Source organism: Gymnoscopelus braueri (assembly GCF_963280865.1).
Source record: "Gymnoscopelus braueri genome assembly, chromosome: 15".
Classification (NCBI taxonomy): Eukaryota; Metazoa; Chordata; class Actinopteri; order Myctophiformes; family Myctophidae; genus Gymnoscopelus; species Gymnoscopelus braueri.
In genome coordinates this window covers 4,205,397-4,233,374 of record NC_137620.1, presented here as the reverse complement: position 1 = coordinate 4,233,374, position 27,978 = coordinate 4,205,397, and the positions used below count along the sequence as shown (strand labels likewise).

The following is a 27,978-nucleotide window of genomic DNA, read 5'->3' as shown; positions in this document are numbered from 1 at the left end:
TTTAGTCTGTCGCCGTTCCTATGGAAACCCCTAGAAGTCTTTGTGACTAAAGCTCCTGCCATCTGTGTGCCTCAATAGCGTTAGCCTTCTTTCATATCATCACTCAGATCCTTTTCTCTTGCCATGTTGATCCAAATATTGACTTCAAGTGGGCCTGCTCATCATTTATTTGTATGTGTGCCCAGGGCTGTCACGATTATGACATTTTTACTCGACGATTAATTGTCGCTCAAATAATTGCGATTAACGATTTGATTATGTTTCTGTCGTTGAACATTGGGAACCTTATGAATAAAACATACATTTCTGTTTGACTTTTGGCGTTGTAAACAAAAGGTGCATAGAGCAGATTTGACAAATAGCTTATATCATTTAATAACTTTACACTTAAAAAAATTCACTATGTATGTTTAATGTTTGACGATTATTACGATAATGCAAACAAATTTTTTTTATCACGGCACAAAACATTTATGAGATGGGGGTCCATACCCAAATACATATCAATTTGTGGGGGTCCTTGGCACGGAAAACCAGTGCTGTATACAACAATATGTACATACATTGTTCAAAACACACACACACACACACACACACACACACACACACACACACACACACACACACACACACACACACACACACACACACACACAAAAATAGAGTCTGGAGAATATTGTCCTTGAAGTGGTGTGTGTGTGTGTGTGTGTGTGTGTGTGTGTGTGTGTGTGTGTGCGTGTGCGTGTGCGTGTGCGTGGATGAGTAACCATAATGTAACATGACCTCAATGCTGAGTCAGCAAAAAACACGACCATTAGCAACTCAATATGGCTGCTGCTCGCCAACATAAACACACATATACTGTACTGACACATATCGTTGTTGTTGGGCAGAAACCTCTTATCTCCATATTTTAACTCTTTGTGCTTTTTCGTAAATTAATGCCCTACCTGCACTTGAATGCAGTTTAGCCGGGGTCAACGCTTGGCCGCTTCGCAAGTTTTTGTTGCCGCCAGAGCGAACGCAGCATTAAGTCTTTGTTAGAACTCTGGCAGCAGAATTGTGAACGGCTGCCTAAATGCTTCTTTAAGTATCTTAGTTACAGTACAGTGGTGGAAAGTAACTAAGTATATTTACTTAAGTACTATACTTAAGTACAATTTTGAGGTGTTTGTACTTTACTGGAGTATTTCCAATTTCCAGAACTTTTACTTCTACTCCACTACATCCCAGATCCAAATATTGTACTTTTACTCCAGTACAGTTATTTCAAAACTTTATAGTTACTAGTTACTTTGTATATAGATTTTGTATTATTTTCATATAACCTACATTAACCACTTCAGCCCTATATACATTTTGGTCCTTTGAAAATAGCCGATCTACAAGCTCACAATGCGCCGTGATGCGACGCATTGTGAGCTTTTGATCTGCTAATTTTCTAAAGATTTACATACATTTGAAAACTTAAAATGGGACATTCTGCATAATGAGTACTTTCTACTTTTGGTACTTTAAGTACATTTATACCTATACTTTTGTACTTTTAATCGAGTACATTTTGAATTCCGGACTTTTACTTGTAACAGAGTACTTCTACATTGCAGTATTTAATTGATACTTTTACTTGCTTAAAACATTTGAGTACTTTTTTCCACCACTGCTTAGTGATTTGCTTCCATGCAACTGATTCAACTGCAATTGACTTGGAGAAGGAATGTTACTGAATAACTGCAAGGCCACTGCAAAATCAAAAAAATATGACCTAAATAAGTGACCTCCCTAAGGCTCGCTAACGCCCTCACTATCTAGGACACAGGCTAGTTTTCCAGGGCAAAGCCTCCCACTGGACCGCTGCACATGTCTGACACAGAGTTGATGGAACCCATCCCAACGCGTGTGTGGAGGTTCTGAGCATGTTATCTGTCCAGGGCCTCTTTGTATTAGCCCTTTAAGACCGGGAACGCATCTGTGTAATTTTTTTGATTTCTTTGGCTTTTCCAAAAATAGCGGCACCTAGGAGCTTGTAGATCTTGTAGATCTCGTGTTTTAAAGCGAACATGTTTAACTCCGATCTGTGCTTCTGGGAAGGGGTCCCTGGAACAACATATTTTGAGATGGGGATCCGTGGCCAAATACATATCATGTTGGGGGTCCTTGGCATGGAAAAGTTGGAGCACCACTGATATAGCAACGTGCTGTTAGGATTTAGAAAACATTTTTTTATATGTATTTGGCCGTGGACCCCCATCTCAAAATCCCATCCAGGGACCCCCAGAAGCAAAGATTTGAGTTACAAATGTTTGCTTTGAAAATATATAAATTCAAAGATTTGCACAAAATTTTAAAAAAAAGAAAAAAAAAGATCTATAAGCTGGCACGCTGAGCTTGTAGATCTGCTATTTTTTCAAATAAATCAAAAAATGACACAGATACATTCCCGGTTTTAATGGGTTAATCACTGTAACCCTGGTGTCCCTATTTTAGGCATTAAAAAAAAATAAACGTTTTTTACGTCAGTGGCAGGGAATAGGCAAGGCAATTAGCAATTGCATGTATGGCATCAATTGTATGGCGTCATCTCCGTGCATTTGAATCCCGGCCACGTCACAAAGCATCAGTGGTGGAAAGTAACTGAGTATATTTACTCAAGTACTGTACTTAAGTACAAATCTGAGGAATTTTTGGGCGGTGAAACCACCCCTATAAGTGAGGTTTGGATATTTGTACAACAAATCCTGCGCTGTGATTGGCCAAAAATGTACAAAAATGTACCCCGCCTAACCCTGCACCGTGATTGGCCAATCACAGTCTATTCAGGACTGTGATTGGCCAGTGTCACATGACACATGTGCATAGCCCTATATAAGAAACCATAACTTAAAAAAAACCCATAAATTTGTTTTTTTAAAGTTATGGTTTCTTCCATCATAAAGAGTGTTTCAATAAATGTATTTCTTTTTTGTACATGATTGGTTGACTCCATTCAGTATTGTGATTAGCTAGCAAGACACCGCCCACTTCACACAGGGTGTGATTTTTACTTTGCTGTAGAATTTTAAATTTTTGGTACTTTTACTTCTACTCCACTACATCTGAGATGGAAATGTTTTTACTCCACTACAATTATTTGAAAATTGTACTAAAAGTTACTAGTTACTGTGTAGGTTTGGATTATTATTACAAAACAATACATTTATCCCTATATACTTAGGCTATTTTCAAAAGATTTATATACTTTCAGTACTTTGAGTATATTTTGATGCCAATACTTTCGTACTTTTACTCAAGTAAATTTTGAATCCCGGTAGTTCTACATTGCCGTATTGATACTTGGTACATAAGTAACAAATGTGAGTACTTCTTCCATAACTGCAAAGCATCTGATATGATGAACAAACGGTGAACCCATATTTGCCGCATGCACTTCCATGTGACAATATCATAACAAGCAGCTTTAGATAGATGGTCACATTTAATTTATTAATCTTATCCTGCATAATAATCCTATTATTTATTGTCGCTGTCGGGTGGAAACCTTGCATGTCCAAAACTGTAACTCAGCTAAAATAACCTGTGTTTCAATATTTATATAATGCACAGGCTTTCACTTTTGTTTTTTAACCCTTGCATTGTGTTAGAAACCTGCTGACACTTTTGGTGTTACAGGGTCCAATTTGATTTTTAACTCGGCCCAAAATACAAAAAAATATATACTTTTGTTATGTTTTTCTCCCCCACCTGACTTGTTATGCATTAATATTTGGATAAAAGCGTCTGCTAAATGACTGTAATGTAATGTAATATCCATGTAAACACTATTTAAAATATTAAATATCTTCTATAATGAAGACAATGGATAATTATGTCATCTGGCTATAATAGACCAATACTAGAACAACAGTACTAGAACAAATGACTTGTTTTAATGTTTTAACTTTAACATTTTTAACTTTAAAAACAATATTTGGAAACTGAGGCGAAGTCTCCCAGACTACATATACAGCAATCTGGGAACCCATCGCCAAATAAAAAGGAAAAACAGCGGCCTCTGCTGTTTTTTTTTCTTTCACTTGGCTCTGGGGGGGGCTATACGGTGGACCTGTGCGCAAGGAAACCGGGGTTTTTGGTCTGCCTTCAGCGCTCCACTTCCGGTGGTGCGACTATGTTTTCATTCCCACTAACAATATTTCTCCACGGAACACTAATACCAATTCTCCCAAAGAACATGGATCGTTTTGGTTATGAGCCCACTTGTTTCTATGATGAAAGAGCAATTTAAAATTTTACTAACTTTCCGTGGTCTTGTCGGCTTCGAGGACGCTATTGTTAAATTAGTTTCGGCTTGTTTCTAGTGGGGAAGGAACGGCACACACGTAAATCCCGCCCACTACATTTGATTGGGTAAAGCGCGGCCTGCTTCCTGATCTGATAGTACGCCCACTTGTAAGCAATGCGCACGGGTTGCCAACACGGCTACCGACAGATTCAAACGCAGAGCAGAATCTGTTCTTGAGAGATTACATATACAGTAAAGAAGGTAAAGTAATTTATTCTTCATAAACCCAAACTTTATTTTACTCTTAATAAATGCAAATTGAGGATAAAGTTTTTCTTTCCCTCAAACATGTAAACATTGAATATATCCAATAACAATTTGGGGGGAATTGAGCTACACTTCTCTGCCGGGTACTATTTGACCCGTAACACCACAGATGTCCCTTTTTGTATAGAGACCATCAGAATGAACTAAAATGGTGATAATAAAAGTTGCATTAAAATAACTATTTAAACTTGAAAACGGGTATAGAATGACCCTAACACAATGGAAGGGTTAAGAGCGAAAGTTAAAAAAAATGGCAGATTGTGACATTTGTTTGACATTGTAGAATGAAAAAGCAGGGCATTCATCTACGAAAAAACTGACGATGAAATATGGAGATACTTAAGGCTTTCCATCCGACAGCAACATCATGCTATGGCATTTATTCATGCTTTGGTTGAGCTTTAATGTGAATCCACCCCATTCCCTCCCTCTACACTCCTCCTTGGCTCTCTCTCTCTCCCTCTATATCTCGACCTCTAGAGAGAGAGAGAGATAAGATGTGCAGATAAACAAGAAAGCAGGCTCATGAATGTACGTGCGTGCGTGTGCATGTATGTGGGTGTGCGTAAATGTGTGTGTGTGTGTGTGTGTGTGTGTGTGTGTGTGTGTGTGTGTGTGTGTGTGTGTGTGTGTGCGTGTGCGTGCGTGCGCGCGCGTGTGTATGTGTGTGTAGAGGGACAGTAGAGGAAATACAAAGTGACAAGAGGCCAGTAATGGAGGAGGGAGGAGAATACATCATCCAAATCCTATAGGAGGAAGCCACCAGACCTCTAACTAGGTCTAATGGAGAGAGAGAGAGAGAGAGAGAGAGAGAGAGAGAGAGAGAGAGAGGGAGAGAGAGGGAGAGAGAGACCTTATCATATGTGTATTCCTGCACTGTCTGCACCGAGTGATCTCTCTCTGTTCGTAGAACTATGTTACATACAAACATTGCAACCTTTAAACACATTTGAAAAACTGTGGCTACTGTACTTGCACAATTGTAAACACATTTGAAAAATGCAAAACATTGACATTTTGCTGCCATTTGTTCCAAAACTTCATCCCAAGCTAACCTATCCTTACGTCTATATAACTATTTCTGACAGCACATGCACAATCGTTATGGTTTTGTAAGCTAGCTTTCCTGCTGCAATGTAACACAGCTCTTTTAGCCCAATTTAGTTGTTTTTGCCAATTAATTTGAGTCCTCCCGACACACATGTCTGTGTGTTGTCACTGCTGTTGTATCCTACTGACTCACCTGCCAGTAAGGAGCCCCCACCGGGAGGACATAGAGCCCAACACTCCCTGCCCTAGCCCGTAGGAGTATACCTGCAGTGACAAATATCACCCTCCCGCCTGCACTGCGGTGGATTCGAACCCACAGACACTGTGGTGGTGGGCATGCAGGGACTTTATCACTGTGCCACCCAAGCTCCCTTTTAGTTGTATATATTATGTTATTTTATTGTGTAGTTCCTCTTTTTCATTGTTTTCTCATGCCAATAAACCAATAAAGCCCCTGAATTGAATTGAATTGAATTGAATTGAATTGAATTGAGAGGGACAGAGAGTCAAACAGAGTAAACATCAGACTTATAGTTCACCCCCAAAAATAGTCTCTAAAAGTCTCCATGGGGTGTGTTATTGATAGTAAAAAAGTAATTTTGGGGGTGAACTATCCCTTTAAGTAAGTGTCTCTCTCTATGTGTTTCTGTGCCTCCGTCGCTGGGCTGTTGCGCTCTAGGCCAGGCGAGCCGATCCCCACACATATAGGTTCACGTCCTGTAGCTCTGCAACTCTGCTGATCACAGCTCATCCATTATTAATGCCTGGCAGCTATGGCTCTGATCTCCCTGTTCCCCTGAGAGAGAGAGAGAGAGAGAGAGAGAGAGAGAGAGAGAGAGAGAGAGAGAGAGAGAGAGAGAGAGAGAGATTTGTGTGTCTGCTTGTATGATCCTGAGTGCATCCATCGAGTGCATCACAAATGTGGCTGAAAGAGACTAATTGTTATTTTATAATATTAGTGTTATTAGGCTTATAAAGCCGTGGTTCTCAAAGTGGGGTCCTGGGAACCCCAGGGGTCCTTCGGGGGGTCCCAGCCCCCCGCTCCCTCAGCAAAAAGAGGAGCAGTTTGCTTTAAACACTTGTTTGTCCATTTCTTTCTCAAAAATAGCCGATCTCTTTATTGAAGTCCCTGGCACAAAATGTGTACAAACGGGGGGTCTGTGGGGCAAATACACATCAATTTGGGGGTCCCACAAGAAGATGTCATCTCTATAATACTCACTGTCTCTTACTCCTTTCTGTGTTTGTGTTTTCATGGTTTGTGTGGCGGATGTGTGTGTGTTTGGATGCATGTTGATGCACGTGCGTGGGAACATGTGTGCGTGTGTGTGTGTGTGTGTGCGCGCCGCGTGTGTGTGTGTGTGTGTGTGTATGTGTGTGTGTGTCTGTTAGGGGGCCACGGTTCCGTCGGCCCAGTCCCTGCGTCTGCTGGAGTTCAGCTTCAGCGACTTTGAGCTGTCGGACATGGAGACCACCCTGGCCACCGTCCGCATGTTCGTGGACCTCAACCTGGTTCAGAACTTCCAGATGAAGTACACAGTAAGACCCATAGACTGTAAAAATGAATGGACAAAGTGACGCCATTGATTTCTACAGACCGTAAATGAAGCTGATTGTTCAGGAATTTCAAATCCGCCATCTTTCTATATCGTGTCATATCGCGTCATAGCTAATGCAACCGGAGAGAATGCTATTGGTTGGGTAGCTTGTCAATCAAGAGCGGGGGCGGGGAATGAATGCTGTTGGTTGTGTAGCTTGTCAATCAAATCATCCTACCCCTCCTACAGCATACCATACTTTATCGTAAATTTTAACTAAATGGGACCATAATTTACCAAAACACTATCATGATGATTGAAAGAAGACTTTCAACTAGCGACTCGAAGCATAGTATTTATGACAATGTTTATTAAGGTAAGAAAATCAAGTCTAAAGTTCGTCAAAAACCCACCCACTTGAATGGAGAAAGATTCTTTCTGACACCAGCAGGGGTAAAACAGCAAACCTACAGGCCATTCATATGAACTTTTACTTCCTGTATAGACTCAATTTCAAAGCAGGAAGCTGGGCCCTTGGGTAAGACCCTTAACCTGGTTCAGAACTTCCAGTGTTCTCGAAGTGCATGGTAAGACCCTCAGAACCTGGTGCACAACTTCCAGATGAAGAACACAATAAAACCTCAAACTTCTACAAGCTTGTGTGAGCTTGTAAATCGGGAGGTGACACCGCCGTACGTCTGAGATATAAATTGTGCTTAAAGACAGCCAGCCACACATTTGACTGCCACTTTAATACACGTTGAAAGTTTTGCCGGTTGTGTGCGTGTGTGTGTGTGTGTGTGTGTGTGTGTGTGTGTGTGTGTCGTGTGTGTGTGTGTGTGTGTGTGTGTGTGTGTGTGTGTGTGTGTCGTGTGTGTGTGTGTGTGTGTGTGTGTGTGGTAATGGTGGTTTGGGCAGCCTGGGTGGGTGTACACATACGGAACACCACATTTGCATGTATAAACACAAACGCACACACACACGTGCACCTCTCCGCTGAATATCCGCTAAACCTCACTCCATCCCCCCCTCCTACCCTCTCCCCATGTGAAGAGGTCCTTTTATGGCGGGGTTGGCCCTCCAGACTGCCTGCTCATAAAGAGACGCTTTGATTGGAGGACGGGGCAGTAAGCAGAGAGGGGGGACCAATGCAGATGGCGTAGGTGGTCCCTCCCAGAGATCATTGCCTATATAGACTTCCTGCCAGTGTGTAATTGTGATGATAGGGTTGTAGATAGATGCCTTCCCTAATGTACACACTAACGTACAAACTGACGTACAGAGCAAGTATCTGCACTGTTGTCTTAGCCATTCCCCTCATGTTTCATGTTCTACATCATTGGTACTTGAGCTGTCTAAAAGGCTTTTAATCTCTCTCTCTCTCTCTCTCGTCTCTCTCTCTCTCTCTCTCTCTCTCTCTCTCTGTAGAGTCTATGCCAGTGGGTTCTGAGCGTGAAGAAGAACTACAGGAAGAACGTGGCGTACCACAACTGGAGACACGCCTTCAACACGGCCCAGTGCATGTTCGCCTTCCTCAAGTCAGGACGCCTGCAGGTCAGCTGGAACAATCACTGCTTAATGTCAATTATTAACACATTCCCTGCCATTGACGCAGATCTACGTCAATGGAAACTCACTCCATCCACTCCTATGTTAACTCTTTTACTGCCATGGACGCGATAACGTGTCCGTTGGTAGGCTACTTGGTCCACAGTGCCATGGACGTGATAACGCATCGAATAGCTTTTTAATTGTTTTATATAAGATTGTGCTGTGATCTTTGATCCGGAGTGACCACTTTCACTGTAACTCACACAGATACGGAAATAACGTCAATCAACGTCATTATAAATAGGGCTTAAGTGGTTACCGGGACATTTTCGAAAATACTTTTGGGATGGGAGGTCCACGACACGAAAAAGTTTGAGAACCACTCTTCTAGAGCAGGTGTGAAAAAAGCCATTGTAGGGTGTCAGGTGTTGGCTTTATCTGTAAAAATGCTTTTCCTGCTGCCCACTTCAAAAGAGAGAGCCAGTGGCTAAGTGCTAAACGCCCACGCTAGTTAATGACTTGCTAACAGCGTGTGGAGAGAGTGTTTACCCTGCCATTAGCCTTTAAGGTGGGCTCGCTCACAGCCTCAACGCACCGCAGGCAGCTGTTAGCCAGCAGCTGTCGCGTTTAATGAAGTTTTGTAACGGTTTTAGTGAGTGGGCTTGGGTTGTAGCCTATGTAGGGGCTGTCATGGTAATTAAATGTTTCCTGGAAGATTAATTGTCATACAAATCTTTGGGATTAATGATTTTATCAGGGTCTTTGGCTTTGAACACTGGGACGTATCGTCGTTGTCGGGCAGAAACCTCTTATCTCCGAATTCTAACTTTTTGTGGGTTCTTTTTGGAAATGAATGCCAAAAGTTGCAGATAAATAAGCTCAAAACGTTTTGAGATTGTATATCTGCTACAAGTCCTACGAGTCCTGATTCCTGGGTTATTTTTTGTATTGGATTTCCCATTGGGGAATCCCAGATCGCGTCATATAAGAACTGTGTTCCAAAAATAAACAAACCACCCTGCCGATTTTGTCATAGGAATGTCACTCTGTGTCGTTTATGATATGTGTTTAACTCTTTGAATGCCAATGACGAGATTTCTCGTCATATTTTGCTAAGATGCAGTCTGCCGATGACAAGATTTTCAGTGGTTTTCCACTAGGTGGCACTGTTCGCTCGCCTATGGGTCATTGTTTGGCTCCCTGTGAAGCAGGGGAGCAGTGGGTCACATGATCGCAAAAAACAGCCCGTTCTCACGCTTTGTTATTTGTTCTGGAAGAATGGCTTTTTCTCTGTTTCTGTTGCTTTTTGGCGAATGTACCTGCCTGTCTGTCTGTCTGTCTGTCTGTCTGTCTGTCTGTCTGTCTGTCTGTCTGTCTGTCTGTCTGTCTGTCTGTCTGTCTGTCTGTCTGTCTGTCTGTCTGTCCCTGCGTCCAGTAAAATGACTCAATCTCTCTCTCTCTCTCTCTCTCTCTCCATCAGAGTAATATGAGTGATGTAGAGATTCTGGCTCTAATGATCGCCACTCTGTGCCACGACATGGACCACAGAGGAGTCAACAACTCCTACATACAGAGGTACATCAGATGTGCGTGTGTGTGTGTGTGTGTGTGTGCGTGCGTGCGTGCGTGCGTGCGTGCGTGCGTGTGTGTGTGTGTGTGTGTGTGTGTGTGTGTGTGTGTGTGTGTGTGTGTGTGTGTGTGTGTGTGTGCGTGCGCACATCCGTGCATGCGTGCGCATGTGCGTGCATGAGGCACTAATCATCGGTGTATGTTTGATCCATGTTAATATGTTTCAGACATTTAATCATGTGAAACCGTCAATACTCAGTAAACTTGACCTTTCACTCTGCACACCCCAACCTCTTTGCCAAAATAGCAGATCTACAAGCTCACAACGCCTCGTACTGTGAGGCGTTGTGAGCTTGTAGATCTGCTACAGTTCTCCTCAGAGTAGGGATGCTGGGGTTCAAGTGGTTAATGTGAAAACATATATCTCTGCTGTCTGGCAGAAACCAGCTAACTCCAAAATGTTCATTTTTCAGGAAATGAAAAAGAGTTTGGAGGTGTTGTTCATCATTGATAAGAACAGCTGAATGCACATCCAAGCTCACAATGAGGTTGGAGGTCAAAAGGGGGTGGAGCCTGGAGTCAGCAAAACCAGCTAACGCCGGTGGAGTTTAGCAGAAAGTTTTAGGAGCCAAGCCAAGGAGTTAGCTGGTTTGGTCAGAAGCGCTTTTTAATGCTTTTCATTGGTTCAATATTGTTTTTACCAACACACAGACGTAAAGGGTGTTCAATGGCCCTGATTTATGGGAAAAAAATCTAAAGCGTCAAAATTGACTGGTTTCTGCCGGACAGCAACAATATCCTATCACACACATAGATTTGGTGGCCCCCTTGTGGTAACTCTGAGGACCCCTAGGGGTCACGGACCCCTGTTGAAGACCCCTGAACTATGTGAACTGTGTGTGTGTGTGTGTGTGTGTGTGTGTGTGTGTGTGTGTGTGTGTGTGTGTGTGTGTGTGTGTGTGTGTGTGTGTGTGTGTGTGTGTGTGTGTGTGTGTGTGTGTGTGTGTGTGTGTGTTACAGGAGTGACCACCCCCTGGCCCAGCTGTACTGCCACTCCACCATGGAGCACCACCACTTTGACCAGTGCCTCATGATCCTCAACGGCCCGGTAAGCACTTGCGGGGCTCCCTCTTTCTTTGGTGCTTCGCTTCGCCCAGGTTTTCGCCTAAACCTAAACCTAAACCTTACCTCACAGAAAATATGCCTTAACCTAGTTGTTTCCCAAACTTTTTTTGGGTCGTGACCCAAAAGATAAATTTGATGTCTTCCCGGGACCCAAACTGGTGAAAATAGCAGATCTACAAGCTCACAACGCGCCGCGATGCGACGCATTGTGAGCTTGTAGATCTGCTATTTTCACTACTTCTAACATTTGTTTTGTATATATTTTGTAATGGAATTTAGATTTTTTGAATGAATAATTGTGATTAAAAAAAAAACTAAAAAGACATTGAAAATCTTTTGTAATATATATATATATATATATATATATATGTTTAAATAAGAAGTAAAAGAAGGGATATTTACTTGCGAGTCGTGACCCCTAAAAATGGGTCCCGACCCACTGTGCACGCACGCACGCACGCACGCACGCACGCACGCACGCACGCACGCACGCACGCACGCACGCACGCACGCACGCACGCACGCACGCACGCACGCACGCACGCACGCACGCACGCACGCACGCACGCACGCACACACACACACACACACACACACACACACACACACACACACACGTTCACCTCTTTCTAGGAACCACAAGCTAAACTGTACAAACTGGGAGCGCTAATACATTATAGTCTTTGGTTCAATACCTACACCGAGTCTTGAACCCCGACTTCCCATTCCCAGAGCGTTCTGGACCAGCTGGAGAGTCTTAAAGACTTATAGGGTCTTTAGAGACTTATTAGGGGAGCCTGATAATTACTTAATCAATGAAATGCAACATAGAAGTTTCTTCCAACATGGAAGAAAATGTTTTTTCGTACTAGAGCGTCACACAAAAACATCGTAAAAGTAGCAGATCTACAAGCTGGAAACGTGGCGCGAAGCGACACCTTTCGAACTTGTAGATCTGCTACTTTTGCTTTTGAATTTGAATACTGAAAAGTAACAGTTTTGGACATATGAGGTTTCCACCAGCCATTGAACTAGATGTGTCTGCATCTTTTTGCCTGACATTTGCAATATTACATTGGGCGATAAAAGGGTCAGTCTTTGTATGCAATCAGACGCTGATGCAGTGCACTTACATCATGGAGAATGAGAGATGTAGAGTATATCTATGTATATGGAGATACACACACGTACACACGCACAAGTGTGCATTAATGCAAGCACACAGACACACACTTGAATCAGGGCTCTAAAAGTTGGGGTTAATGGTGTAGAGAACATTAGTGTGCAAACACACACGCGCGCACACAGACACACACACGCAGGCACGCACGCAGGCACACACGTGCGCACACAAACACACACACACACACACACACACATACACAGGCGTACGCCCGAGACAAGTTAACTCGCTGTGTGTGTGTGTGTGTGTGTGTGTGTGTGTGTGTGTGTGTGTGTGCGTGTGCGTGTGCGTGTGCGTGTGTGTGTGTGTGTGTTTGTGTGGCAGTGTTGCCATAGCAACCACATGCCGGTCGCTCTCAGAGCAAACAGCGGTCAACTCACATCAACTCATATGAGCATCTCTTTAGGATCCTGCACACACACACACACACACACACACACACACACACACACACACACACACACACACACACACGCATGCACCACGCACACGCGCAGACACACATACACACACACACACACACACACACACACACACACACACACACACACACATACACGCACGCACACTATTATCCTGTACCTTCGGCTTATTTGGCTGTGTGTGTGTGTGTGTGTGTGTGTGTGTGTGTGTGTGTGTGCGTGTGCGTGTGCGTGTGTGTGTGTCTGTAGTTGTATTGCTAGACTTTGCGAAATGTCCTCATAAGTATAGTTCAATAAAGGAGAGATTAAGTCCATGCAAACAAAACATGTTATTGTCTAAAAATTGCGATAAATAACAGAACGTTCATGAAATAATTCTCTCTCCCTCTCTCTCTCTCTCTCTCTCTCTCTCTCTCTCTCTCTCTCTCTCTCTCTCTCTCTCTCTCTCTCTCAGGGGAACCAGATACTGAGTGGGCTCTCCCTGGACGAGTATAAGTCCACTCTGAAGATGATCGAGAGGTCTATTCTGGCCACCGACCTCGCGCTGTACATGAAGTAGGCACCGCATGTCAAACCCAGATGGACACCAGTCTTTGAAGGGGTCCCCAGCAAAATGCGTTAACCCATTAAGACCGGGAAACGCATCTGTGTCATTTTTAGATTTCTTTGGCTATTCAAAAATAGCAGATCTACAAGCTCATAGCGCGGCACCGAGTGCCGCGCTATGAGCTTGTACATCTGCTATTTCTTTTTAAATCGTGAAAATGGGTGCAAATCTTGGAATATATATATTTTTTAAGCGAACATTTTGTAAAATATTTTCTTCGAGGGACACCCAAAAGCAAAGATTTGAGTTGCAAATGTTCGCTTAAAAATATATATATAATCAATGATTTGGACACATTTTCATGATTTTTCAAAAATAGCAGATCTACAAGCTCATAGCGCTCGGCGCCGCGCTATGAGCTTGTAGATCTGCTATTTTTGAATAGCCAAAGGAATCTAAAATGACAGAGATGCGTTCCCGGATTGAATGGGTTAATATAGCATCAAAATCAGTTGGACCACGTTAACCCCTATGTCAGCTACTTGATCTACAAGCTCACAACGTTGTGAGCTTGTACGCCCCTGAGCGCAGACGCCGATTGGCTCTTCCGCTTTTTGGTTTCTGCAAAACGCCCGCCCAGCGCTTATAGGGCCAGGCCGGTCTGCAGAACAGACAAGCTAATGTGAATCGACGTGACCGGGATGGTTTACCAGGCTAGGTATAGAGCAGTGGATCTCAACCTGTGGGTCTGGACCCCCAGGGGGGTCCCCACATGATTTTGGGCGGGTCCCCAGATGATAGTGAAGTGACAATTGAGGACTTTTAAGACCTTTTTAAAACCTACAAAAAAATACATCACTGCATCAAAAGTGATCAACAAACTATACTATAAAACATTGGCCAAACTGTCAAATAAGTAGAAAGAAAGAGGCAAAAATTGTGATAAATAATAATGATAAATATGATAAATATTTATGATAAATAATGATAAATATTTATCCGTGGAACGAAGTCAAACAAAATGGGGGGTCCCCAGTTCAAATATGATTATTTTGGGGGGGTCACGGCCTGAAAAGGTTGAGAGCATGCCAACTCCAACCATTTGTTCATCATTGGGCTTTCTGTGTGCCAGTCCGAGGGGGAGTGGGCCCAAGTCTATGTCTGTCTGCCGTCGCTCCTTCTCTGTGTTTTGGGGGTGACAGGCTCAGTCTCTGTGTTGGTTGACTGGAGACCCCTCTGTCCCGTGTCATTCTGAATGCCCCCCCCCCCCCCACACACACACACACACACACACAGTCTCTGCATCACTATATCTGACTCCACTCCATTTGATTTGACCATCACTCCCCCCTCACCCCCCCCACTCTCTCTCTCTCTCGCCCCCTCCATCCCCCCCCCCCCCCTCCATCCCCCCCCCCCCCTCCCTCTGAGTACTCAGAGCGAGGGCAGAGTCTAGACTGTGTGTGGCAGGCAGGTAGGTAGGCTACATTGCTTACGTAGGAGGCTAATTACATCTCTGCGTGTGCGTGTGTGTGTGTGTGTGTGTGCGTGTGTGTGTGTGTGTGTGTATGCGTGTGTGTGTGTGTGTGTGTGTGTGTGTGTGTGTGTGTGTGTGTGTGTGTGTGTGTGTGTGTGTGTGTGTGTGTGTGTGTGTGTGTGTGTGTGTGTGTGTGCGTGCGTGCAGGAGGCGGGGGGAGTTCTTTGAGCTCACCAAGAACAGCCAGTTTGACTGGGAGGACGAGCAACACAAGGACCTGCTGAGGTTAGGAGGAGGGGGCTTTCATGATGCCATTTAACCACTCTTTTCTGTCGTGGGGAAAGCTTTCGCCGAAAATAGCCGCTCGACAAGCTCACAACGCGCTGCAACACAACCCCATACAATACGGATGCTGGGGTTTAAAGTGGTAAACCACTCAAAGGACCACTTCAGCCATTTTCAACTCATCTTCATAGAATCGGTTCGTACGGCCTGCTCAGATCTCACGTCTCGTCTTTGGCTACGCAAGATTGAACTAAGTACATTTACATACTGTACAAAAGCGACTAAATGGAGTTAGCTGGTTTCTGGCGGACAGCAACGATACAGTATTATAGATATTTGGCCCAATGTTTTCTGCAAGACACTTGATTATCTGTCTGCCTGCCTGGCTGCCTGCTTGTCCGTCTTCTAGCATTTTATTTTGTTGTAGAAGGACAAGTGATTTGACCACATGACCAACTGAACAGAAAAGTCATGTGACTTCAGCTTTTTGATTTAAGAAACAAAAAATGGAGCCGTGTTGACTTTTGGGAATCGGACTGAATATTTAAAAAACAGAAAAACAAAAGACCTTTCACCATTGTCAGATGCAAAAAGTAACCATTTAAAAACATATACTATGCAAACCAAAAAAAGCCTGAAGACCGAAAAAGGGGCCTTTTTGTGAATTCTTAATAAAAAAAGGAAAATTTTGCAAATTGTTTGTTTTGGGAGGACAAATCTATGTTGGATTCAAATTGAACATTCCAATTATACTAAGGTCCTCAGTTCATATATGATTTGTTTTTGGGGGGGTCGCGGCCTGAAAAGAAGTGAACCACGTGCTGTTTACATTTCTGACTAATAAAGTATTCAGTCAATCAATCAAATATTTGTTTCTGTCTGCGGTTGGTTCAGCGTTGTAAAAAGAACAGGCCGTTTCTATTTTTCTTTTTCTTTTTTGCCGAAGGAGTCCAATTTCAGCTCATCACCAGTGAAGTCCTTGTTGGTTCTGGGGTCATTTTTCAAAGGGCTTCTGTCTCAGTTAGTTCCTGTGCTGTGCAGCAACTAAGCACAAACTGCCTGGTATCACCAGGCTTGGATTTCAGAAACCTCTTATCTCCATAAAGTAACGCCCTACTTGATCATTCTACAGCGTCACACAAAAGCATCGAAAGTAGCAGATCCACAGATCTTCAAGCTTGCTATTTTTTTTTAAATATATTTGAAACCCTGAAAAGTAACCTTTTGGACAAGTGAGGTTTCCACCCGACAGAGGCAATGTGTTTTATTCCTGCATAGTGGTCACTGACTTAAATACTGTATGATATGTTTTAATAATATCATAATTTAATCAAACATTATACAGACAATTTTACTACATACAAACTTTTAGATTGATGTCAAAGAGGACTGCGGATGAAAATTAGCATCTTTGCTAAATCCGGTGTATTTACGTTCATGTGACGTTCATTAATATGCTCTGTCCTGTCTAAATAAACAAATAAAGTAAAGAAAACTATTATTTATATTTTATTCATTTATTTGTATTATTACTATTACTATTACTATTACTATTACTATTACTATTATTATTATTATTATTATTATGTTTTTTTACTAATCAAACCCCTGTTATCACAAACCCTTAACACAATGTCACATTTTCGCTGTCTCTGTACTGATAAAGGAAAAACTATAAACAAACAATCAAAATAAATAAATACATATTATGTATTTTTGTTTCGTGTGTTATATGCCCCTGCTATATCTATCTATGTGTGGTGCTGCTGTAAACACAATGAAAGTCTAATGTTCTGTGTTGTCACACTGCCCCCCACAGGTCAATGCTGATGACTGCATGCGACATCTCTGCCATCACCAAACCCTGGCCAGTCCAGAAGAGGGTAAGCAGGACATTTTTTATAAATGCTCTCTCTGTCTCTCTCTCTCTGTGTGTGTGTGTGTGTGTGTGTGTGTGTGTGTGTGTGTGTGTGTGTGTGTGTGTGTGTGTGTGTGTGTGTGTGTGTGTGTGTGTGTGTGTGTGTGTGTGTGTGTGTGTGTGTGTGTGTGTGTGTGTGTGTGCGTGTGTGTGTGTGTGTGTGTGTGTCTATTCTGTTTCAAGTGGATGAGCCAAATTATTATTATAAGCTGTGCATAGCTTCAGAACTAACTAATTGTTAGTTTCTGTTTCATCTGGCATTAGTTGTTTTGTATGGTTGTAATATACAACCATACAAAAACGTTATTCATTCTTTTTTTATTTACCATAACAGTACTTTGTGCTCATTTTGAATACAGAGGGAAATTCTATACCCTGAAAATATATATTGATCCTTCTGCTCTGGTTGTATCCCGTGACTTATTTTTACTCTCTCTGTCTCTGTCTCTCTCTATCTCTTTTCCCCCTTTCTCTCTCTCTCTCTCTCTCTCTCTCTCTCTCTCTCTCTCTCTCTCTCTCTCTCTCTCTCTCTCTCTCTCTCTCTCTCTCTCTCTCTCTTTCTCTTCTCTCTCCCTCCCTCTCCCTCTCTCCCTCTCCCCCCTTTCTCTCTCCCTCCCTCCCTCTCCCCCCTTTCTCTCTCCCTCCATCTCCCTCTCTCCCTCTCCCTCCTTTCTCTCTCTCTCTCTCTCCCTCTCTCCCTCTCCCTCCTCTCTCTCCTCTCTCTCTATCTCTCTCCTCTCTCTCTCTCTCTCTCTCTCTCTCTCTCTCTCTCTCTCTCTCTCTCTCTCTCTCTCTCTCTCTCTCTCTCTCTCTCTCTCTCTCTCTCTCTCGGTTAGTTAGCACCTCATTATCGCCAGGCTCACTGCAGAGGTGTAGACAGACGCAAGCTGGGTTTATAGTCCTCACATGATGAGGAAAGTGTGTGTGTCTGTACGTGCGTGTGTGTCTGTGTGCGTGTGCATGTGTGTGTGTGTGCGTGTGCGTGTGCGTGTGCGTGTGCGTGTGCGTGTGTGTGTGCGTTTGCGTGCGTTGCTGACAATTGGGTAATCATTTTATAACCAGCCGCAGCCCAGTCCTTAGATAACACCTTCATAAGAAAGCACACACGCGCGAGCACACACAAGCACACACACACACACACACGCGCACACACACACACACACACACACACACACACACACACACACACACACACACACACACACACACACACACACACACACACACACACACACACAAGCACACACACACACACACACACACACCCCCCCACACACACACACACACACACACACACACACACACACACACACACACACACACACACACACACACGCAAACTGAGGCCCCAGGCAGTAGTAATATCTCATTCTTTTCTGTAAACAGTCAAACATTAATTCAGTGTGACTCGAGTTAATTTGCCACAATGTTTGATCAATCTGTTTGCTTCTGTTCTCCTGTGGACTCGCTTGATTTGATTTGAGTCTTTATGGCCTATCTGGATTGGAATCCGATTGGTTTTGATCAAGTCTGAACGGCCAAAAAACACACAGAAATTTCTTCTTTTTTTTTTTTTTTAAGAGGATCCAATTTGAACCGCATTCCTAGATGGTTTGCGATGGGATTCAAATGTGAAATCGTCTCTGTCGGGGGGAAACCTCATATGTCCAAAACTGTTACTTTGTAGTGGAGTAAAAGTACAATCTTTGCCTCTGAGATGTAGTGGAGTAGAAGTAAAAGTATTGGAAATTAGAAATACTCAAGTAAAGTACAATTACCTCGAGGTTTTACTTAAGTACAGTACTTAAGTAAATGTACTTAGTTACTTTCCACCACTGCATTTTGAGGTATTTCCAATAGAGCACCGAAGTCTGACGTAATTTACACATCCTACCTGGTTCGCGGTTTTCCATAGACGTGTTTAATATCGCGTCAAATAAGAACTGTGTTCCTAAAATAAACAAATGATCCCGGCGGTTTGACTCTTATGGATATGAAACATCAACTGACGGTGAGAAAACTCTAATGTTACTTCCGCCGAATTAGTTACATTTTCACCAGAAACAGACTGTATCAAATATAAGTGACTGACTATCATAAACGATACAGAACCTCCTCCCTGACAATATCGCAGAGACAATTTGTTTATTTTTGGACCACAATTCTTATATGAGACGATTCGAAGATGACCCAATGTTATTCTCCGTAGAGAAATTACCTTACGAACCAGGGGATGAACGAGTGACGTCAGGACTTCTGTACTCTATTGTCAATACTTTTACTTCTACTCCACTACATCTCAGAGGCAAATATTGTACTTTTACTCCACTACAATTATCTGAAAACTTTAGGTACTAGTTGCTTTGCAGATATAAATGATTACATTATAAAACATACATTAGTCACTTTAGCCCTATTTTATACCTAGGCTATTTGAAAATAGCCGATCTACAAGCTCAAGTTGTGAGCGTGTAGATCTCAAGTTGTGAGCTTCCCGGATTGGATGGTTTTAAGCCAGTGTTATTCGTGGCATTTAGTTTATTTGGTCTTGAACAATGCTGGTTCAACTCAAAATGCACGTTTCTAGTACATCATGAAAACCACGCATCTAAAAGCCAAACATTTTGTGGTCGACGCTGACCATTGTTCCACACTAGGCTGTTGTTTTGTAACAGGAAGGGGAAACCACACACAGAGGTCACGTCAAGTTTTACATCCATTAAGGACACTTATCTGTATCGTCTCACACACACAATGCGCTTCTCATTGTGTCGTTGGTGTCGGGCAGGAACCCAGTGGGTACTCAAGTACTGTGCTTAAGTGCAATGTTGAGGTATTTTTACTTTACTGGAGTGTTTCCAATTTTTAGTACTTTTACTTCTACTCCACTACATCTCAGAGGAAAATATTATACTTTTACTCCACATTATTTGAAAAATGTATAGACTACTTGTACTACGTACATTTTTTTAATTATTACAAAACATACATTAACCACTTCAGCCCTATATACATTTCGGCCATTTGAAAATAGCCGATCGACGCATTGTGAGCTTGTAGATCTGCTATTTTCAAAAAGATTTTTATACATTTTATACATTTGAAAACTTGTGAAACGGGACATTCTGCATAATGAGCACTTTCTACTTTTGGTACTTTAAGTACATTTTGATACCAATACTTTTGTACTTTTACTCAAGTAAATGTTGAATTCCGGATTTTTACTTGTAACAGAGTATTTCTACATTGCAGTATTGATACTTTTACTTAAGTAAAACAAAATGAGTACTTTTATCACCACTGCTTGTCTGTCTGTCTGTCTGTCCTCCTGCAGATAGCTGAACTGGTGGCCACGGAGTTCTTCGAACAAGGGGACAAGGAGAGACGAGAGCTTAACATTGAGCCCATTGTAAGCAGGCACATCTTGCCATTTTGTCGCTGTCGGGAGAAACCTCTGATCCCCATATTTTAACTTGTTGTGTTTTTTTTGTAAATTGATACCCAACTTCACCATATTACAGCGTCACACAAAAGTATCATAAAATAGCTGATCTACAAGCTCGGAACGCGCCGCAAAGCACCGCGTTTTGAGCGTGCTGCACCGCAAGCTTGTACATCTGCTATTCATTTTACCTTTTTGAAAAGGTTTGCATAATTAAAAATGTTTTAAGAGAACTCTTTGCTAACACTTGCTATGCATCCCATGTCTCTGATGCATTCTGAACATACTTATAATGTTTTATAATCTGCTTATAACACTGTATAATTATAGTTATAAGAACACATTAATACTAATAATGCTTCATAACAATAATCATAACATATTACAAGTAAGACGCACGAACGCGGGAAGCGAACGCAAAAAAAAAAAAGAAATGTTTCTTTTTTTTTTTTTTTTAAGTAACCAATCATTCTTTAATGACTTATAAGGTCAGTTATTTTAATTGTCTCTATAATTGTTTAAAGCAACAAATTACCACTTATAGTGACTTATATTGACAGTATAATGCATTTTAACAGTGATTATAATGCATTATAAGGGTGATAATAAAGCATTTTCCGATGGGGGTCCGCGGGCCAAATACATATCAGTTTACAGTAGGTTTGAGATCCACTGCTTGTTCTTGGCTTCTCCTGTTATCTGCAGGACCTGATGAACCGTGAGAAGAGAGATAAGATCCCTAGCATGCAGGTGTCTTTCATTGATGCCATCTGCGTTCAGCTGTATGAGGTGAGTGGCCAACGTGCTATTAAGTCATGTGAGTGGAGTGGTTTTGACATGCGTTACCTGCTGTTCATGAGGCTTTGCGCACTTAAAGGTTCCCTGCCATTGACGCAGATCCACGTCAATCAAAAAAAAAATCATGTCTTTAGTGATTACGCTAGAGGGCGCCTTTCGCCAACCTATGAATGATGCCTTGACTGCGAGAGAAGGCTAGAACCGGAAATGATAAGGTAAAAACACTGGCAGTTTTGGATGAATTAATTCATTAATACCGGGCAGTGAATGTGTTAAGTGAGTCGGGATACCAATTGTATCCAATCAGGATAGAGAACTCAGTCAGAATACAGATTAAACAAGTGGAATTGGAAGTGGCGACACACATAAATGAGCAGACACAATTGGAACTGGAACACTGTCAAAAATAAGATAATAAATGGGTACTCTCTCCCTATTGGTTGTAAAACATTCATATTATTGCCATCCTAAAATGTTTATGTCCTCACACGTATAGTAATACCAACGTGTGTGTGTGTGTGTGTGTGTATGTGTGTGTGTGTGTGTGTGTGTGTGTGCGTGTGTGCGTGTGCGCGTGTGCATGCGTGCGTGTGTGTGTGCGTGCATGCATTTCAGACCCTGGCAGGTATGTCGGAGTACTGCTCCCCACTGTTAGAGGGCTGTCTGAAAAACAGACAGAATTGGAAGCTTCTGGCCGAGCAGGGAGAGAAGTCGCAGGTCAACGGCATGGCGTGAAGAAGACCTCCCCCCCTTCCCCCCTCCCCAGCTAGCTCTGCCACCCCCCCCCCCCTCCCATCCATGCACCCCCCACCTCCCTGTCACCCCACCAGAGACAATGTCAACACTTAAGCTATATTTATTTACCATACCTTGTTTTTATTTTGTCATTGTGAAGTCACGCTCGCACGATTCCCTCACAGATTGTTGAGTTCCGGAGGGGAAAGTCACTTTTTACACTGAACTCCCAGGTTGTCACGTTGCTGACGCTTTGGTCCCACAAATCCTTTTTGCGTCCGATGTGGGACGCGAAAGGTACCCTTTTTTCATGGAAAAAGAAGGTAACCGAACTGCTAGTTTTCGGTACTCACCCTTTTGGTACGTGCCGAAAAGGGTACCTTTTTTGCGGACCAAGGGGTAGCTGCCTATCTAGCTGACGTGGCTCCGCAGGCACTCGCTTGGGGTGCCATGTCATTATTCCGACAACTGGCCCCATTACAACTAACCCTATCCCTAACCCTAACCTCACACTAACCTAATGGTCCCAAAGGTGTATCTAACATCCTGGGCCCAAGAGTTCAAAACTTGTAATCCCTATATCCGAGTGGACCAGCTTTGGATTTTGGGTAACACAAAGCAAAAAACGGCGTTGGTAACACTTTGATATCTGATCTGTGATCATAGATCAGCAAACAAAATATGTTGATAAGAAACAAAAGTTTGATTAATAAAATGATATCTTTAACACCAAAACAATTAAAAAAAAACTCTTGGGCCTTGCAGATCACTTTGTTCGTACTTATATATTTCACAGTTCTTTGAAGCGTGTTAGATATGACTTGATTATAATTCTCGACTTATACTTGGTTACGTGCCGAAGTCTCGCACCGAAAGTATCCGATCTACAAGCTCCCAATGCATCGTGCATTGTGAGCTTATAGATCGGGGCTATTTCCGGTATAAGGCACCAGCGTGCAGCCACATATAAATCAGGTTTCACTCACAGCAACACACTCACGCCACAAATTGGTTTGAGTTCTTTTTTGTAACATGTTTTCACACGTTGTCTTAACTATTGCATATTTATTTTTTGTTGTTGTCATTTTATATATTTATTAGGGTTTCTACACAGCGAGGTCATTTTCTTGTCAAGAACGCAAGCGACTCTTTATAGGAACTGTAGTTTAAAAGTCAATTAACGATTCCCGTCTGCACTCTTTTCAGAGATCGTCACCAGGCATATCTTTCGGGTGATAATGATGACATTCGTAAATGTACTGTATTAACTTGTGTTGTTTGAAATCTGATGTTTGATTTTTGCAAACAAAATGTAAAAATGCACAGTAAAATACTCAAGTGTTAATTCAACTCAAAATAGTGTTCAAATAGAACCAAATGGACCCGTAAGTGTCCAGTTAAATTAACACTGAAGATTTCATTGTGTGCATGGAGCCAAAGATATCACAATTAGATCTGGAGTGTTAATTGAACATGATACAGTCTAGATTTTATCCACTGCCTTCTTGTGATATAATAGGACCAATTAATATTTTACAAGAAAAAAACAATATTATGCTTGTCCAACTTTGCACTTATTGTTTTGTATGTTTGTTTTTTTTTAAGCAACAGGTTTGCCAAACTCAAATCTTAAAGACGAGCTGAAATAATAATTTAAAAAAAAAAACAGTTTTTCACCATTTTAGAGCATATCCACGGCCAGATGCGATATTTGTGCATTTGTATATTAATTACTGTCAAACTAAAAGCATCATGCGTACTTACAGTACATCAGCAGACACCAGTTTCAACCAATAATATCAAGGGAGCTTCAAAGACGGTGTGCGGATTCTCTTCCTTTCAGGGTCATGGTACTCACCAATGGCCACAATCAGAGCTCATAGCCGGTTAAAAGACGTGCGGACAGCTGTTGTGTGGAAATCTCCATGCAAATGTGGTTCAACCCCGCCCCATCGCTGTGATTGGCTGAGGCAAGCACAAGCTCCTATTTCATTAGGAAACATGTCACAATGCGGATTTATTATTATTATTTTCTTCAATATACCATTTCAGCTCGTTTTTAAACATAGGTTGAGACAGTGGTCCATCGGAGGCGACAATTCACTGCTTTTGATTTCATTTGCATCATCAAACATCAAAAGATTATGAACCACATTCACGCTAAATGCTAAATGGTTACAAGGATTGCTACTAAGCAGTCAAGCTATCTAAACAAATCAATGTGATATCTGTGGGCTATTTTCTTCGTTTAATTATTTCACTATCCGATTATACTACTGGTATCGACCACCACCTTCACACCTGATGGGTTGATGCATTGGTGACTGTACCCGTCCATTATGTGTCCACACCTCTAGTCGTTCACTTCCTGTATATTCAATAGTTTATGTTCACTGCAGGGCTGAACGGTTGGGGGGGAAATATCTAACTGCGATCCTTAAAGGAGTAGTTCACCCAAAAATGACTTATTTTCTATCAATTACACAACCCACGAAGCCTTTAAATTCATTTTTGACACATTCCTGAGCCAATAATATGATGATCGGAGACTCAATTCCGTCTTCTACTGAGCAGCCACCCGGTCATCGAATTATTGGCTTAAGAATGTGACCAAAAAAAATAATAATCTCCATGAATTCAAGGCTTCATGGGGTGCGTAATTGATAAAAAATAAGTCATGTTTTGGCTGAACTCCTCCTTTAAGACTCATATTGTGATTGCGATTCAGTTAGCCATCTAATGTCAATTTACTGTTAACAGGATAACTACAACAATGTTAGATACTGTCAACATCAATGGATATTTAAACAACCGCACATGGTGTTAGTGTATGTATTACACAATTTTGAATGCAGTACTATACTGAAATGAATGGAACCCATTGACTTCTTGGAATATCCTTGAAATTATGAGAAGTAATGAAAGTCAATTCAGTTGTGAGCTAATTTTTTTTTTTAAAGTCCACATTTAAGTGTGAAATCAATATTGTACTGTACCGGATTCATGGACCAAACATTACAGAGAACACTAGAATACCTAGTTTAGAATTCCATTTTGGACCTCCCTCTCTTTTATAATCATAACTCATTGCAACCTCTGCTATTTGGAAATCGCATTAGTTAATATTGCGATTTCGCAATAATTTCCCGACGAATTGTTCAGCCCTAATAGTTCACTGCGTTGACGGTCTCTCACACGGCTCCATAAGCCTTGTTTGTCCTAACTAAACTACTACAGCACTTTTTCTATATTTGTAGATGTCCGTGGTCAGAGATGAGCCACAGTTGTAACTGTGGTTGTATTTTGTACTTTTGAGAAGAAAAAGAGGGGGGGGGGGAAGCAAGTCTCCACAATGTTAACATTTGTGTGCCTGTCGCCTGAATTTGTGTGCTTCTTCTTTAGAACATGTCGTTTATTTTTTTCTTCCTCAGCGTACTGCTCTCTGATTGGTTAGGACCGTTGACACGTCTTAGTGAAAGTGGTTCTAAAGGTGGGGTTCCAAGGTTCCCCGGCTGAATTGTTGATAGAGCACTGTAGGAAACCAAAATGGACCGTTTACAGATCTGTAACTCTCAGAGTTATGGGGGGTCCGTGGCGAAAATCAAGCATACCAACCTGGGGAATCCTTGAAATACATTTTTTAAAGGTCTTATGGCATTTATTTTAAAATTTCATATGTTTTTTTGTTTTTTTGTGGGCTTTTATGACCTCAATTACACCCAAAAAAAAATAACTTTGAACATTCAGTGGATTTTTTGTGGTCTGGGGTTTTCTGAATAATTAGGCAAAACAAAGTGCTGGGATTGACCTCTGGACTTTGACATCATAGTCCTTTAATCCCGCCCCCTCTTCTCCCCTCCCCTCCCCTCCCCCCTCCTTGGGGGGGAGGGGGGGAGGGGGGCGGAGTAGAGGCGATGATTGACAGGCAAAATCCCTCAGCAGCAACACCCGCAGGCAAATATTTATCTTTTCATTGCAGTTGAAAAGGCTTTAGAAATCAGAGAGAAAAAAAACCTGCCATGGATCATCAGGTGATAAGAAGCGGCTTGCTACCCCTCATGCATTGAAGGAGGCATGAGCTCGGCTCTAGGCTCTCCCTAGCTAGGCTCGCAGAGGGACTGTAGCGCCCAGGATTACATAGAAAATTGGCACTGGGTGAAAACATGGGTTACAAAATCGTGGGGTTTTTCAGTTAAAACAGTTAAAACATTTTAATGCACGTTTGAAGGACCATGATGAAGACTTTTAATGTAAAACTGAATGTCATGAAACCTTTAAAGTTTGAGAATCACTGCTCTAATAGCAGGCCTGTGTTTTGTTGTATATAACAGAGAGGGCATTTACATCGATGATGATAAGACTTCTGAAATGGTTCACTAGGTTTGAGAGTGGCTGTTCTGGTGTGTGTACTGCAGGTTGGGGGACTGACGTAATGTAATAACGACAATATGGCACAGTTATGAAGGAAGGTGTTACATGTCTGCAACTGTCGACACCAATGAACACTGTGAGACAAAATGAATGCTATGTCCCATTAAAGGATGATGCTTCTTTTCTATTGTGTTCTGTTCATTTTGCTCTCCGTTTACCATGTATGCCTCGTCATGCCTCATAACTAGGGGTGTACCAATACACTAATTTCACGATACGATACACGATATTGGGCTCATGATATCGATACAATATGGAACTTTTTTATGGACAAGAAAACAAAAATAATGAATCCATTGATTAGAAATGCATAATTCTAAATATGCTCCTCATTGACTTACAATGTACAGTGAAACAGCTCTCAAAGTCACTCTTTTAGCACATAAACTAACACAAACAAAGTTGATTCAGACACTATGGAAAATCACCAAACCCAGTACTGTTTGTCTTTTAAATAAAAATGTAAACTTTCTGTTGATTTAGGCATTTTCATTGGGAAGAAAACCCGGACTGGATCCGTGGATACGGACCTTCAAATAGTAAAATCACCTGGAGTCTCCATTTAATAACAGGTGGGACAAACCATTAACAATTTGTAATTGGCAACTCCTTAACTCAAATATGGCTAAGGCCCATGAGTTGTTTCAGTAGTTATTTAAGAAAATAGTAGACGTGAGCTTGTAGATCTGCTATTTTTACTATTTTTGGAACAGGGCTTTTAATGGTAAATTCATAATGTACTTTTATCCCTTCCTAGAAATGTAGTGGTGAGAAAGTATCCAAAAAATACTCTAGTATAGTACTCAAATAAATGTACTTTGATACTTTGTTCCCAAATAAAGATAATAAAAATGAAAAATGACTTCAAACTCATGATTCAATATTTTTATTTCAATAAAGCAATACAACTGAAACTTAACATGACATCAAACTTATGAATCGATATTTGTATTTATCCACATTAACTCGGCCGTCCCGTCAATTTTCCCCAAAACATTTCCCCACATTTTTCATATTCCAAGATTTCTCAAAATCTTTCAGAAGTTATATATATATTTATTTTTTTCCCCACCAAAATAGCAGATCTACAAGCTCACAACACGTTGTGATGCGATGTGTTGTGACACGTTGTGAGCTTGTAGATCTGCTATTTGTTGTATGATAAAGTATGCTCTTGATATGACAACAACATGATATCCCATAATTATGATAAACTGTTATAAAAATGAATAAAAACATACATAGACAAATGAATAATAAGATAATGATTGAAAATAGACAGTAATCATCATAATAAAGAT

The 27,978-nt window shown here is 41.7% G+C and overlaps 1 protein-coding gene across 1 annotated transcript in view; it reads left to right on the top strand.

Moving 5' to 3' along the window:
• pde5ab (phosphodiesterase 5A, cGMP-specific, b) overlaps positions 1–22,652 on the top strand; it is an 88,157-nt gene extending 65,505 nt beyond the window's left edge. The window contains 10 exon segments of the mRNA XM_080451804.1: positions 7,049–7,195; positions 8,623–8,748; positions 10,226–10,320; positions 11,335–11,422; positions 13,499–13,599; positions 15,276–15,353; positions 17,173–17,236; positions 20,606–20,680; positions 21,419–21,502; positions 22,127–22,652. Coding sequence (XP_080307930.1) covers positions 7,049–7,195; positions 8,623–8,748; positions 10,226–10,320; positions 11,335–11,422; positions 13,499–13,599; positions 15,276–15,353; positions 17,173–17,236; positions 20,606–20,680; positions 21,419–21,502; positions 22,127–22,246 — 978 coding nt within the window. The 3' untranslated portion in view covers positions 22,247–22,652.
• The last annotated feature ends 5,326 nt before the right edge of the window (positions 22,653–27,978 follow it).